Source organism: Toxotes jaculatrix, chromosome 24 (genome assembly GCF_017976425.1).
Source record: "Toxotes jaculatrix isolate fToxJac2 chromosome 24, fToxJac2.pri, whole genome shotgun sequence".
In the NCBI taxonomy this organism is placed as follows: Eukaryota; Metazoa; Chordata; class Actinopteri; family Toxotidae; genus Toxotes; species Toxotes jaculatrix.
This window is the reverse complement of record NC_054417.1, coordinates 1,452,589-1,466,614: the sequence shown is the minus strand read 5'-3', so window position 1 is coordinate 1,466,614 and position 14,026 is coordinate 1,452,589. Positions and strand designations below refer to the sequence as shown.

General features: G+C 45.3%; 1 protein-coding gene across 2 annotated transcripts; it reads left to right on the top strand.

Annotated features, from left to right (window-relative positions):
* Nucleotides 1-446: 446 nt before the first annotated feature.
* LOC121177873 (major facilitator superfamily domain-containing protein 6-A-like) lies at nt 447-10,659 on the top strand. 2 transcript variants are annotated; one of them, XM_041032278.1, is made up of 8 exons: nt 447-701; nt 1,872-3,381; nt 5,328-5,425; nt 6,806-6,967; nt 7,157-7,255; nt 7,446-7,738; nt 8,138-8,141; nt 9,356-9,492. In XM_041032278.1, exons 2-8 carry the CDS (start codon nt 1,874-1,876, stop codon nt 9,361-9,363), a joined length of 2,172 nt encoding a protein of 723 aa, XP_040888212.1. In that variant the 5' UTR covers nt 447-701; nt 1,872-1,873; the 3' UTR covers nt 9,364-9,492. The 2 variants fall into 2 exon arrangements, with proteins under 2 accessions (XP_040888212.1, XP_040888211.1); XM_041032277.1 differs by lacking the exon at nt 8,138-8,141 and having other exon boundaries at nt 9,356-10,659.
* Nucleotides 10,660-14,026: the final 3,367 nt, after the last annotated feature.

Below are 14,026 nucleotides of genomic sequence, written 5' to 3'. Positions count from 1 at the left end.
TTAAAAAAAATAACAAAGCAAATCATGACTGTCATGGATTTCTACTTATTATGATTCTATTTTTCATATAATACCCCTACCGGATATCGACAAAATAAAAGCATAGCACACACCCCGACAGGAAACCTACAACAACGGTGAAGCTGTGTTGAAATGAACATTGAACAACGTGCTGTACCGTTGTTTTCACTATCACTTTAAATTATGTCCAACCAACAGTGTAAAACCCAAACATATTCAGTATGCACATTCATGCAACAACACAGCAACAGTTTCTCACATTCAAGGTGTGGAAGCCCGTTGTTTTTAGTATTATTTTCAGCGTATTTGCTCAAAAGATGGTTAAAACGATTCACTGTTTATTTCCTGAAGTTAAAAATAAGACGACACAAAAACACAATAGTGAGTTTTATTTTGACACTAACCGGAAGACGACTTGCCGGTTGATGGCAGCGTCAGAACAGGTGCGAGCTCCGGTTCAACGAGCCGCCGTTGTTCTGTACACAAAGAGGGCAGAGCCGGAGAAACTCTTCTAATTCACGTTACAATTCAAACGTCAACTCTTTGACGTGAATTCAGACGTTAACCGCGTAACGGAAGTCACGGTTATGATCGGTTTTCTGAGCGACATGTCCCAGCGAAGAGAGAAAATTTCAGCAGACTGCGCAGTCATAGTTTAATGGGAGTGGTGACCTGAGCAGGTGAGAAAATCAACGTGCTGTGCCTTTGAATTACGCGTTTTTATTTTCCATTGACTGTTTTTTTCATATGTTGAAAGATGTTAATTGAGCTTATAACAGACTAAATGATAGAAGCCCGAACGTTAGAGTCGTTTCATGCCCGTTTAACCGGTTTATTTCGTCAAGCAACGACATTTTATCTAATTTCCTTAAATTCTCCTTTAAATGAATTGAGTTCGGTTCGTTTATAGCTGCAGTAAACTGCAGCTTTATTCAAGCTCTGTTATCAAGCACTTCCGCAAAGGATGGTCGGTGGCAGCCAGAGACGGACAGACGGTTTCCAAACTGAGGTGCGAGGACCCCCAGCGGTCCCTGAAGGATCACCTTACCAGTTCAGTTTATCATTGCTGCGTGGATAAGTTTTCAGTAGCACTTTACTCAGGCCAGGTCAGATCTGGGGTAGAATCACAGGCAGACCTCAGAGACTGTTCAGAGCACAGGTACAGATCTGTGGAACCTTTATTCTCATGCTGACAACAGAAAAAGTTGCTTTCAGGACTGTTACACAGTTGTGTTGTTGTGTGTCTTTGGACTTCAGAAGCTAAAATAACTTTACTGACTGTGCTTTTGTTTTCAAAGTGAGAAAGAGGAGGTTGTTAAACATCATTAGAATGACTCACAGCAAAACAACCAACTGCAGCTCATACAATACTAGTTCTTATTGTTCATGCATCATCAGTGGATCATAAATCGAACGATTCACAGATCAGTTATTAGCTCAGTGGGCTGTCAAATGTTAAATAAGTTGAACCTGATCTGTTTCTGTGTAGCAGCCATTCATCAGCTGAGTGAGGGTGTGTGCAGTATTTAAAGCTCAGTGAATGTCCCTGTAAAGACTGATGTATTTATATTGGCAGTTGCATTAATGGCAGAGTTAGAGAGGCACTGATGTTGGAAAATCTCCAGAGTAATAAACCTTTCTGTAGGAAGAGACGGAGACACCCAGTGACATTTTCTTGCACAGGATCTATTCCTGAACATGGTGTTCACAGTGGAGGACCATGAAATCAGGTTTGGTTTCCAGTACAACATGATAATGTTTGGCAGAGTACACAAACCTTCCAGCTAAAGGACGAGTTCAGGATCTGTTCTCCCTGCAGCCTCGCTCACTCTCATTTCCTTATCTTCCAGATATGGCAGCTGACGACAAGGTTGCCATCCTGACAGACGACGAGGAGGAGCAGAAGAGGAAGTATGTGCTGGCCGAGCCGTTCAACACCGTGTCGGTGGAGCGGCAGGGTGGGGTCTCCACGACGCCTGCGCCCACCACGGACGCTCCACCCGGAGAGCCCCCGTCCTCGCAGCCTGACTCCATCGACTGCTGCGAGAGGATGTGCCTTCGCATCAACAGCCACCTCCTCATCTCCAAAGTGTTCTACTTCTTCTTCTACGCCGCTTACGGCTCGCTGCACCCTCTGCTGGCCGTGTACTACAAGCAGCTCGGCATGTCGGCCAGCCGCAGTGGGCTGCTCGTCGGCATCCGCTACTTCATAGAGTTCTGCAGCGCCCCCTTTTGGGGCGTGGTGGCCGACCGCTTCAAGAAGGGGAAGGCCGTCCTGCTGTTCTCTGTGCTCTGCTGGTTGGTGTTCAACTGCGGCATCGGCTTTGTCAGACCGGCTGAGATGAAGTGCGAGGAGAAAGGTGCTGCTCCTGTGACGCCTGTGACGACGACTCTCCCTCACGGTAACATGACACATCCGAGCAACTCCACCAACCACACCAGGACTCGCCGAAGCTTTCTAGATCTCCCTGCGTTTCCTGAACTCCTCAACTTCAGCGAGCTCCACAGACATGAACGAAGCGCTGACGCCAACACGTCACCCCCCTCCAAGCTGGATAACACTACCCAGCTCACACCAAACACCACCCGACCCACCAGCACCACAACCACCACCTCCCCTGCTCCAACCAAAGCCAAGGAGTACCAGATCATCTACAACCAGGACCAGGTGGAGACCATCTTCCTCCTCATCCTCCTCGTCATCATCGTGGGCGAGTTCTTCAGCGCCCCGGCCGTCACCATCGTGGACACTGTCACGCTGCAGTACCTGGGTAAAGCCCGCGACCGCTACGGCCTGCAGAGGATGTGGGGCTCCCTGGGCTGGGGTCTGGCCATGCTGCTGGTGGGCATCTGGATCGACCACACGCACATCACGGTCGTGATCGACGGTGTCGGCTGCATCCTGCCCGACTACCGCCTGCACAACTACCAGATCGCCTTCATCGTCTTTGGTGTGCTGATGGGCGTGGCATTTGTTGTTGCCACTCAGTTCTACTTTGAAAAAGGCGGTGACTACCATCAGGAGCTTCCAGAGGGGGCGGTGGAGCAGGTGGACAGCCCGAGGTCAATACCAGAGTCCAGCTCCTCGGACCAGACTCCCGTGAGTCCCAGTGCCGCTGAGGAGTTCCACTACAGTGATCTGCTGAGGCTGCTCTGCAGCGTGCGCTACAGCTCTGTCCTGTTCGTCGCCTGGTTCATGGGCTTCGGCTACGGCTTCGTCTTCAGCTTCCTCTACTGGCACTTGGAGGACCTGAAGGGGACGACCACGCTGTTCGGAGTCTGCTCCGTCCTGAGCCACGTCTCAGAGCTCGCCGCTTATTTCACCAGCCACAAGTTCATCGAGCTGGTCGGACACGTCAGGTGAGACACATGATCCACAGTTAGCACAAACCTGCTGCATCAAATCAAGTTCAGTTCAGTTCAGTATACAGACAGAATGAAAACACATTTATCTTTCTGTCGGTTTGTGTTGTAAATCTTTCCTTGCAGATTTATTTGACCCCAGTAAATCCTGACGGTAAAATACTTTCTTTATTCATCACAGTAAATAAGTGCTACAGGTTTAAACGGGTAAATCCGTCCTCTGCTCTGCAGCGGCGGCTGCAGTCGGTTGTTGTATCCGGTGTCAGAGCTGTGAAGAGTGAATGTGCCTCTCAGAGACAATGGGGTCGTTGATGCTCGGGGTTTCTGTCGGAGTGAATTGGAGGCCGGACCTCGCGGGCAGCAGGGACATTTGAGAGCGTGGTGTTAGATGTCAGGCCCTGCACAGGACACACACGGCGTCTCTGACTCCAAAACAGCCCCCGAGTCAACAGGAGGGGAGGTGAAAGGGGAAGGACGGGCAGTTTATAACAAGGTTTTAAGTTAATCACTGACGGGATGTTTAATCACTCTTCATCTGTCATTAGAGGCTGAAAAGATAAAAAATAAGTCATTTACAAGAGAAAAGGAAAAAAGGTCATGACCCCTATTTTCGTCCTACTTATATTTTCTTTAGAATAACAGGGTGTATTTGAAAATGAAGTCTGATGTGTGTTATTGCTTTCAGGATTTATGATGTGTCTGCTTTATCAGGCACATCTGTACCATCTAATCCAATCCAGTGCAACTTCCCTGCCATAAAGTGGACTTTTACCTGGCCTGTTATTAAATATTAGTGCTGTACTATTATCCTGTTACTTTACAGTAAAACATGGAATAAATGACTAAAAACACAGCAGCACACGCAGTTAGACACAGAAACTGTAGAGTTCAGAGTGTTGAGGACGTTAACCTCTCGCTGTGTGTTCTTCACGTTGTCGAGTCTTCAGGGTGTGAGGATGTGCCACTCTGCTGCAGACACACTTCCTGTTTTACTGGAACGTAGACAGAAACCAGCTCACGAGCAGAGCAGGCTGCAGCTTCAGCATCCTGCTCCGCTGGTCACTTATCTTTTTATAGCTGGGAGGATGTTAATAAGTCACCTGAGGCTGCAGGTGTCCTCTGTTGACTCTGTCAAACCACCTGTGGAAAGATCACCTGCTGACAAACCAGTGAAGTCAGGCTGCGTCAGCGTCCTCCAGTCAGCGTCCTCCAGTCAGCTGATGTCTTAAATGTAAACATATGTCAGGATAGGGGATTTGGAAGACCTGATGTGTCCTGTTAGATTTCTCCTGAAGGAACAGCAGGTTCCTGATCTGATTTTTAAATGTACAGAACACACGCTTCATCACAGAGTGTTTCCAACCTGTTTTTATGCACAAGATATTCCATTTTCTTTGTCAAGATCTTAAAAGTCTCAGGAAACACAAATTAGCACAAATTAACCTCTGTAAATCGAATCTTCTGTGTGTGTGTGTGTGTGTGTGTTCAGCAAACCGTCTGTTCATGAACAAACACTGAAATCATGCTGTCGGGTGATGAACACCTGGACTGACTGTGCTCGGTTTGCCTGCTCTGTTCTCTCAGAAGAAGCAGTGTTAACACATCAGCTCCGACTCTGGGAACTTGTATCTTCACGTGTCATCATTTTTTATTGTTTTCTGTATTAAACAATAGAAAAGAAGGAAAAAAATCTGACACAGAAGGAGAAAGACGAGCAGAACCGAACGAACTAATGCTCATTCTCAGTCAGCGTGTATTTGTCTGATTGAATATTTAAATGTACAGAAAGTTTCCTCTAATTTTCACTCGGGTTCAGACCAAAGACAAGTTGTACACGTGTCAAAGTGTCCCTCAGACAATGATTTATTCAGTTCAGATGAATGAATGTTTTGTAATATATTAACACCCCTGTCCCCCTCCGTCCCCCGTCCCCTCTCCCTCAGGGTGCTGTACATCGGCCTGGCCTGCAACACGGCTCGTTACCTGTACATCTCCTACCTGCAGAACGCCTGGACCGTCCTGCCCATGGAGGTCCTTCAAGGTAACATCTGTTCATTTCCCTGTCTGCAGGGAGGGTTGGGAAAGCTAGGACCCCGGGGACGAGACAGGAACCTGCCGTTAGTCTAACAGGACGCTTATCAGGCGGCCGTCTTCCTCCCGCAGCCCAGATCACTAACAACAGGATGGGTTTATACACAGAGAGGAAGCTGTAAAATACATTTACATGCTCATTATTAGTGGATAAATCAAACTGAAGGAAGGCAACAAAACAAGAGACGACTTAAAGAAAGAACAGGGAACAGAAATGAAAATAAAGTGGACAGTGAGAGACATGAGTGGGGGCAGCTTCTGTGTGAGCCTGGGTGGTTTGTTTGAGACGTCCGCCCTGAGAAAACACCGACGCCTCACAGAATAAACAAGTCAAAACTCGCTCAGAGCTTTAGCTTCAAGTCCACTGCCTGTTCTCACTGTGAAGCCGAGCAGTGAAAACAGGGAGAAGCTGGAAAGATAGATGTTACTCTGCATTCAGTGTGAGCTGGTAACAGAGGAGACCAGACAGAGCCCAGCTTTCACAGGCCCATTACCTTTTTACTGTTGTTTACATTCAGTGCTTAACGTGTGATAAGCTGCGACCGGCTCTCTGCTAAGGCGTGGTGGTCATGTGACATGTTATGTTTTAGTCAGACAGGAAGCTAGACTGCTGGCAAAATAAAAGTGTTATCGCAGGTTTAGAAAACCGAACAAGCCCTGGTCGAGGTCCTGATCCGACAGTCACGTAAAACCAAGTGGACAGATCAGAGTGAAATAAAATGAAGAGACCAACAAAAGACACAGTGTAAGACAATGAAAAAATGCAGGTAATCTGCTGCAAAAGATTTGAACGAAGCTGTGCACGTAGGCGGGACAGTTCTGCTGATCACTGCCAGTGTCACTGTTGAATCACATTTTACTTTGTGATACGCTGTGATCTCAGTTTCAGTAACCCTGATAAACAACGTGTGATTTTTACTGCTGAAATCTGAGCCAAAGACAAACGTGGACACTCTGCTCGTCTCTCAGAGACGGGAAATATTAACAGAAGACACGTCTGAACAGAACCGACAAGAAAAACACAAAGGAATCAACACTGAAATTAGTTTGACAGATTTGGAGCCGTAGCTGTTTTGGAGTAGCTGATAAATTGATGGACGGTGGAGAGTCTTGTTTAAATGAAGCATCATTCTTAACTTTTTTCAGCGTATAATAATCTGCTGACAGTTCAGAGAAGATGGAGATCGGCCTATTTTTCCCAAACTCACTGAATCACACACAGCTTCCAGTTGATATATAAAACTCATTTTACATTTAGTGTCACAGAAAAGTGTAGTTCATGTCATGCTCCTCCAGCTGTGACCCACACCTGTCCCTGTGTGTCCTCCAGGTGTGACCCACGCCTCAGTTTGGGCAGCTTGTATCTCGTTCCTGAGCGCTGCGGTGCCGCCTGCACTGAGGACGTCGGCGCAGGGGATCCTGCAGGGCCTCCACCTCGGTCTGGGCCGCGGCTGTGGAGCCATGGTGGGAGGAGTGTTCGTCAGTTATTTTGGTACGAAACAAAACCGCGGTGCTCGCACACAGGAGGAGGTTTTAAGGTGCATTATGTGTTTGTTTTTGGCCACACACCGATGGTTCCAGCTTTAAATAAAACCGACTTCTCCCATAAAGCTGAGATATTTATACTTCAGAATGTGAGTAACTCTTCCCACCACTGACCATTTCCCCGTTTGCTTTGCAGGTGCTGCAGCTACCTTCCGAGGAATCGGCATGGCCTCCCTCGTCATCCTCCTCATCTTCTCCTTTATCCAGTGTTTGACTGGAGAGACAGAGGAGAAAGGTGGGAAAACCCTGGTCCCCTCCGTCCAAACATACACTTCACATTTGAGAAAATGTGGTGAAAGATGTAAAAGATATGTCTGGATTCCTAAGGGGAAAGAATCTGAATGAGAAGGCACATATTTTTAAAATAATGTGAATCTATCTGAAAAACAGGATATTTTCTAATTTCCTCTTTTATTTTTTCTCAGAGGACAAAATATTAGCAGAGAACATCCCTGTCCCCTCCAGCCCGGTTCCCATCGCCACCATTGATCTGGTGCAGAGTCAGAACGCCGTCGGTAGCCCGGCCCCGTCCCGCCAGGCCGCCGTCTTACCCGTCAAGAAGACCAAGCACCAGGAGGATCAGGAGGACGTGACCCGGCCGGCCTGGGTGCTGTCTGGAGCCCCGTGGGTCACCATCGCCTTCGCCCTCGTTCAGATCAAAGAAATGATGAACATGGCAAAGACCGGGGGACCGCCACCAGAGACGCACCCGCTGCAGGTGAGCACAGTCACAGCTCACATCATGTTCAGTACTGTCATTAGAAGACTAGAGGACAGGGGGGCACCAGAGGACAGGCTAACATGTTCACATGATAGCATTCAGCCTGTAGCATGACTCAGAGGAGTCTCTTTGCATAATATCTATGATAAATTCGTAAAACTAACATTTTCGATTCAGATTGATGTTTAAAGGTGAGACTCGTGTGTACAGATGTTACATCATCATCATCATAATAATAATAATAATAATAATAATAATAACAATAATAACATGGTGTTTCCATCTGCTGTGTCTGTCTGATAGTTTAATGACTGTGTGGGAAATGTTTCTTTAACTTGAACTAATCTGAGCCTTCTGACGTTTCCTCCTCTAACCTGCTGCCCACACACACTGAAGAAAGGTGAGGCGTTTTTACGTGCAAAGGTCGATGGAAAATTACCGTGTGTGTGTGTGTGTGTGTGGAGGGGGGGGGGTGTACAGGGTTGCCTCTCTGTATATGTGCGTGTGTTACATGTGGTGATAACAGTGACTCATTTATACCTGAGCGTTTGTGTGTGGTATGTGGGCGTGTACATGCATGCATACGTCTCTGTGTCTGTGAAAACTCCCACGCCCCGATCGTGACGTCCTGTGATGTGCATGCATTCCTGAATTATTCCCCAGTGATGTCAAACCCAGTGGACATTTGAGTGGAGGTATTCAGCCACGGAGCAGCTGTACAGATGTGTTGAAGCACACTTCTGTGTACATACTATAGTTATTTAGATCCCAGACAAGAAGAATCTCCTCGTGGTTTTCTGATTTCATTTTTTCGCTCTATGTCTTTGGGACATGTGGGACTGCTGCGCCCCGCATCACCAGCAAAGGTAGTCTGCCCGCGCCAGTTATTAAAAGTATTAAAAGAGCTTTACCCAGAATAAATTAGAAATACCAAAGAGAGTCTGCATGACTCCGTCACGTGGTATTCCCTCTGACTTTACCTGTTCACCAGCAGTGGGCTGTTCAGAGGTGTTTCTGTGAGCCCACAGTGTCTCTGCTCTGAATGATGAACTGTTTACTTCAGAAATCTTCAGTCTGTGGAAGTGTTTGCTTCCAGCTTCCAGTAAATATGTTGTCATCTCGAGCAGACTGTAGACCGTCTGTGAGATCACACACACACCTTTAGAGATGCAGAGAAACTGCTAACAGGTAAAGACATTTGTCTGGGATTATTTTGGGAACTGATCACAAAGTAGCGTACGGAGTGCAGAGGACACGAGTGAGGCTTCAGATGGTCCAGAGTCATGCAGGTCAGTGCAGCTGATGAATTCATTCTAAGCCTGATTATTTGTAAGATTTCAATTATAGTGAGAATTTATCTCTGTTGATCCAGTTAGTGTTCTAGTTAGCAAATCTAGGAGAAGCTAACACTAATAGTTAGTGTTAAAATAAAGTTTTTTTTCTGGTTAGTTAGTTAGCCAGGCAGCAACAGGTATTTCCAGTTAGACCTCTGTTAGACACAGTATTTATGCTAAATACAGTGAAAGACGGTTCTGAAATGTTCCCCGGTGATGGTGCCAGATGTGATGCAGGTTCTTATCAAACACAATCACTGTTTACTCCTCTTGTTGCCAGGCACCTAATGAGCGGGCGTCAGCCGAGTACGAGGTGGTGGTGACGTCACGCAGAAATTCAAGTGATGACGGCACAGATCCACCGCCAGCCATCTCAGAACCACCCACGCAGCCAGACACCGCCCACCCTAACAAAGACCAAACGCACCCGTCCTCAGACAGAGGAGGGCCTAAAGAGAAGCCGGCCTTGGCAGCAGAAAACACACACTGACTTTATGTTTGGAAACTATTTAATTTACTCACACTGAGCTTTAAACTCGGTGTCAGCATTGTATAGGTTTATTGTAAAAACATTTTGCCTGTATATGATCATGAAATAGGGAAGTAACGTCCAGAGACAATTGGAAATGTTACTAGAATTAATTTGTTGATTGAGTTAAATGGTTTAAACTTATTTTAATGAGTTGTTTTTGCAGCTGGGACTTTGGCCTAAATGTTTGGATGAAAGAGAAGGTGTTTGGGGGTTGGTTGCACCTCAGAGGTAACCAAATCCAACACACCTCCGAGCTCTATGCACTATTTGAACTGCCCTTCATCATCTTCTATCCTGGTACTGGTCTGTGGCCTGGTACTGGTCTGTGACCTGGTACTGGTCTGTGGCCTGGTACTGGTCTGTGACCTGGTACTGGTCTGTGACCTGGTACTGGTCTGTGACCTGGTACTGGTCTGTGGCCTGGTACTGGTACTAGTACTAAAATAAAACAGTGTTTTGCAAATTCTTTAAATTAATTTAATCTTATTCCAGCGCTGGAAAGACGTCACTTCCTTGGTTTCAGATTTCATCTCCTCTTTCTTGTCCTTGAAGCCTCAGCGGAGGACGAGCTGCTGTCTGAGGGGGACGGGTGAACGCTGTATACTTGTATAATTTTCTGAGGAGCAAACCGAAGGAGTTGTATGAAGAAGTGCCTCTCTTAAACCTACTGTAAGCCTCTTAATCATCATTGTTGTTCCAAGTTATTCTCACATGATGTCAAGCAAGGTTCCCTTTACTGTAACACTCCTACAGAATGAGCTGTCGTCCTCAGTGTGGGATATCTGAGGGGTTTTTAAAGGTGCATTCCACTGTTTTTGTATTGAAACTGCCAATAACTGACACACACTATATCTCTGATCTTTGTGATCTTCATGCCAAACAGTTCCCAGTATTGATCGTTTTTGTGTGGTCTGAGAAGGAAAACCTGAGGAATAACTGTCATAGAAAATGAAAGCTGTCATGAAGGCCAATATCAGCCCTTTAATGCAGTATCAGTGTAATCTCACTCATGTTGGTAAAAACTGTTATTAAATGTTGTGTTGATAACGTAACACAGATCTGTCCTGTCCTGAATTGTAGCTGGAGCTTCATGTGTCCGTCTGTGTTTCTGTCTGACGTTGGATACTTGAACTGGGCAACTCCAGCCCCTGAAGAAGATCATGTGCTGTGATTGAAAGCTCTAGAACAGTCTCTTCTCTCTGGAGTTTGTTGTGACTGTGAAAAGTTCAGAATCAGGGTTTGAAAGTGCCAGAATGCATTCATGTGCTCAGCTGTTGTACATGAAGTGGAGGAAATCTGCTGGTTTTCATGCAGCTGTTGTGTTTAGAAGCAGACACTTGATGGCAGTAGTGTTCTGAGAGTGTTAGTGTGTCTGAAATGGACTAAACCAGCCTCTATATATATGTGTGTGTGTGTGTGTGAGTGTGGAGGGTTATTGAGGTCGTGGTGCGCCTGCTACTGATGGGTGTGTGTGGGAGGACAGTAATAGGCTTCCTCAAAAAGTAGACTGTGCTGTCGTAAAAAAAATCAAAATAATAAAATCCAAACTGTCTTGGCACACTCAGCCTGTCTGATATCCACGGAGACATTTCAGCAGCCCCTCTGCTGTGGATGCTGTTGCTGTTGTTGTTGTTGTTGTTGATTTGTCTTGCGTGGTCCTCAGTAATGAACAGTATAATAGTGTAGTTTTTCTTTTGAAGGTGTCACGACCATGAGCTGCAGAACAACACTACATATTTCAGTTTAAATGACTCCGAGGGTCGAGGCGTGTCGGGCTCTTTATTCTCCGACACGCCTCAGAAGATTGCAGGGACTTACTGCAGCGCTGACCTGCAGACGTTTCCAATCACCGCAACATATGTTAATCATTGCAGTGTCTTGCTTGTGGGCACTTTGGCAGGACACATGGACAATGTTATGATTTAGCTAAATGTGGACTCATGACTTTTCTTCCACTGGACAGTCTGTTCCTGACCTAATCAGCTGTAAAAATGCCAGTAATCTTAATCTTTTTCTGATAATTAATGTATAAATGTATATTGCTTTAAAATCATTGTTTACATCTAAGGTTTAGAAGCAAAGTAAGGCCTATGTACCTGAAAAGAAAGGACACCGCAGGACATTTTCCACCGTCTCAGCTTCTGAACGTCCTGTTTTTTTCAGCCACCCAAACTAATCAGTCAACTCACGCACAGAAAGATGCTTTTATCCACAACCTCTGCATGTACCTGGGCATTAGAAGGATTCAAATCTGATGTTAATATCCCATCAATGGCACAATCACCTCGTCAAAACACAATATCTCCTCATCCAGAGCCCATTCCGTTAATTGTACCCAATTACCATCAATATTAAAAAGCATGCATATCATGCTAATCATTCACTTCCAGCCAACCGCTGCCCAGATGCAACCTGAAGCTATTTTTAGCCACTTGTTCTTCCCTGTGCCGTGATGGAAAGGCGAGCCAGACACCCTGAAGAAAAAGTGATGACAGCTCCTTGTGTCCTCCCAGTCTCTTGAGAGATCAGCGACCTTTATGAGCTTAAACAGGGCGTCTGTATCACCCAGAAGCACCTTGGGAACCACAGTATACCTGATGGACTCAGTGGTCCAACAAGTGATTGTTCAGTTTCTCTCAGAAGCAGCAATTTGTTCACAGGAAGTTTTCAGGAAACTTTTTGATGAACCGTTTTGGTTCAGTTTTGGTTCTGTGATCGTACTTTGTACACCAAAAACAATGTCCCCCCCAAAAAAAGTAATAAAAAGGAGATAACGTGGCTCATTATCACTAATGATGCTCCTACTCAGCATGTAAATGTGGGATTTGTGGTCCAATGGCTCCTTCCTGCTTAGTGATAGGTAATATTACTGTAACCAGGAGATTAGAAATATTGAGATCATGGGTCTAAATTCCCCCCAGCACAACCACAACCCTGAGAACATTTTCACCGAGGCAAGTTTGCAAAGTTTTGTTTCCACACTTCAAAATGTACCTGTGTGTACGTTTTCACAGTGGGTCACAAACTTATCGGCTTGTGATCTCATCAGCTTCATCTTCTTTCAGTGATGGCAAGGAGTTTGAATGATTTTAGATTCCTGAAAAGGTGAAAATATCTCGTATTTAAAAAGAAAAACAAAGGCTGAAAGGTTGTGGGTATATTTCTGGAATTCTTTTATTCTGTTTTCACTCACTCATTTCGATTCACTCACATCAGTGAAATATAAAAGAGATCAGAATAAAAACACACCATGTGTCACAGCTAACTGTAGAATATAATCTGTTTATCAGGTTGTAAACATACAGGAACAATACAGAGCATATGTAGATAATATAGACATTAAACAGTGCTTATATGATAGTAACTAAGATCACACATGCTCCATTATTTCTCACCAAAGCCACAGACTGCCATCATGTTTTGTTTTGACTGTTCGGGGCTCTCTGTGTTGTACCAGGTGGTGAAACTAGCGTCAGTGTTTACTTGTAACAGGAACCTGCAGACTCTTCGCCCTGCAAGGCGAACTGCTGGAGACCACCGAGCTAAACGGTTTAACTGTGCAGTGTAACCGAACAGACAACAGAGCGGCTCACAGGTTAAAGATGAGCCTCGTGTTGATGCTGTTCCAGAAAACCCCCAGACGACCCTGGTTAGACCCCCTGCAGCGCTGCGATCAGGACCACCTCAGTCAAAGTCTGAGTCAGACTACAGACCACAGCGAGTCATGTTATTGGCAGGAAGCTGCAGACTAAATCTCACATGGCTGCATGCCTCTCACTCTGTTTAGATTGAAAAATTTGAGCCTATTTTAAAACACATATGCTGATTTTAGTTATGAGACTAAGAACAGTCTGGTTAGATATGTATGTTACCACTGCAAATTTCCCATTTGGTGCTCGCCTCATATTTCTGCACAGTTTGTACCACAGTTACACAGTTACATAATCATGACTGCATTTGTAAACATGAAATGCCAAAGACTTGTCTTGTTTGCGTGATTATCTACAGAAAACTGGAACCTAAATCCAGCTTTCATGGGTTTCCCCAAAGTTTTTGTTTAGGCGATGAGATAACTCATCGCACCATCGATTCACAGCCTAGGGTTATAACCATACTCACTAACTGAATATAGGTCTCTTTATTTCATAAAAGTATCTCTGTTTTTTCTAAAGGTATCGAGTCTGAAAAACTAAAAATGAATACTACATGTGTAATATATCATTTTATCAGAAAGGCAAAAATGTAAATTGGAATATGCACAAATATCATACATAATTATTTGTAATTTATGTTTATTTTGAAGCTTCAGACCCCTCTGCTGCTGTGGGATTTACCCCTGAACTTAGCACCTCCTGTTTGCTGTTACAGTAACGTTAACAGTATCTGTGTGCAGAGCAGCTGCAGTGTGAACCGGGTGCA

Coding starts and splice junctions, on each gene's coding strand:
- LOC121177873 (XM_041032277.1), top strand. CDS start 1,874: ATGGCAGCTGACGACAAGGTTGCCATCCTGACAGACGACGAGGAGGAG. Junction 3,382..5,327: donor GAGCTGGTCGGACACGTCAG/GTGAGACACATG, acceptor CCTCTCCCTCAG/GGTGCTGTACATCGGCCTGG. Junction 6,968..7,156: donor AGTGTTCGTCAGTTATTTTG/GTACGAAACAAA, acceptor TTTGCTTTGCAG/GTGCTGCAGCTACCTTCCGA.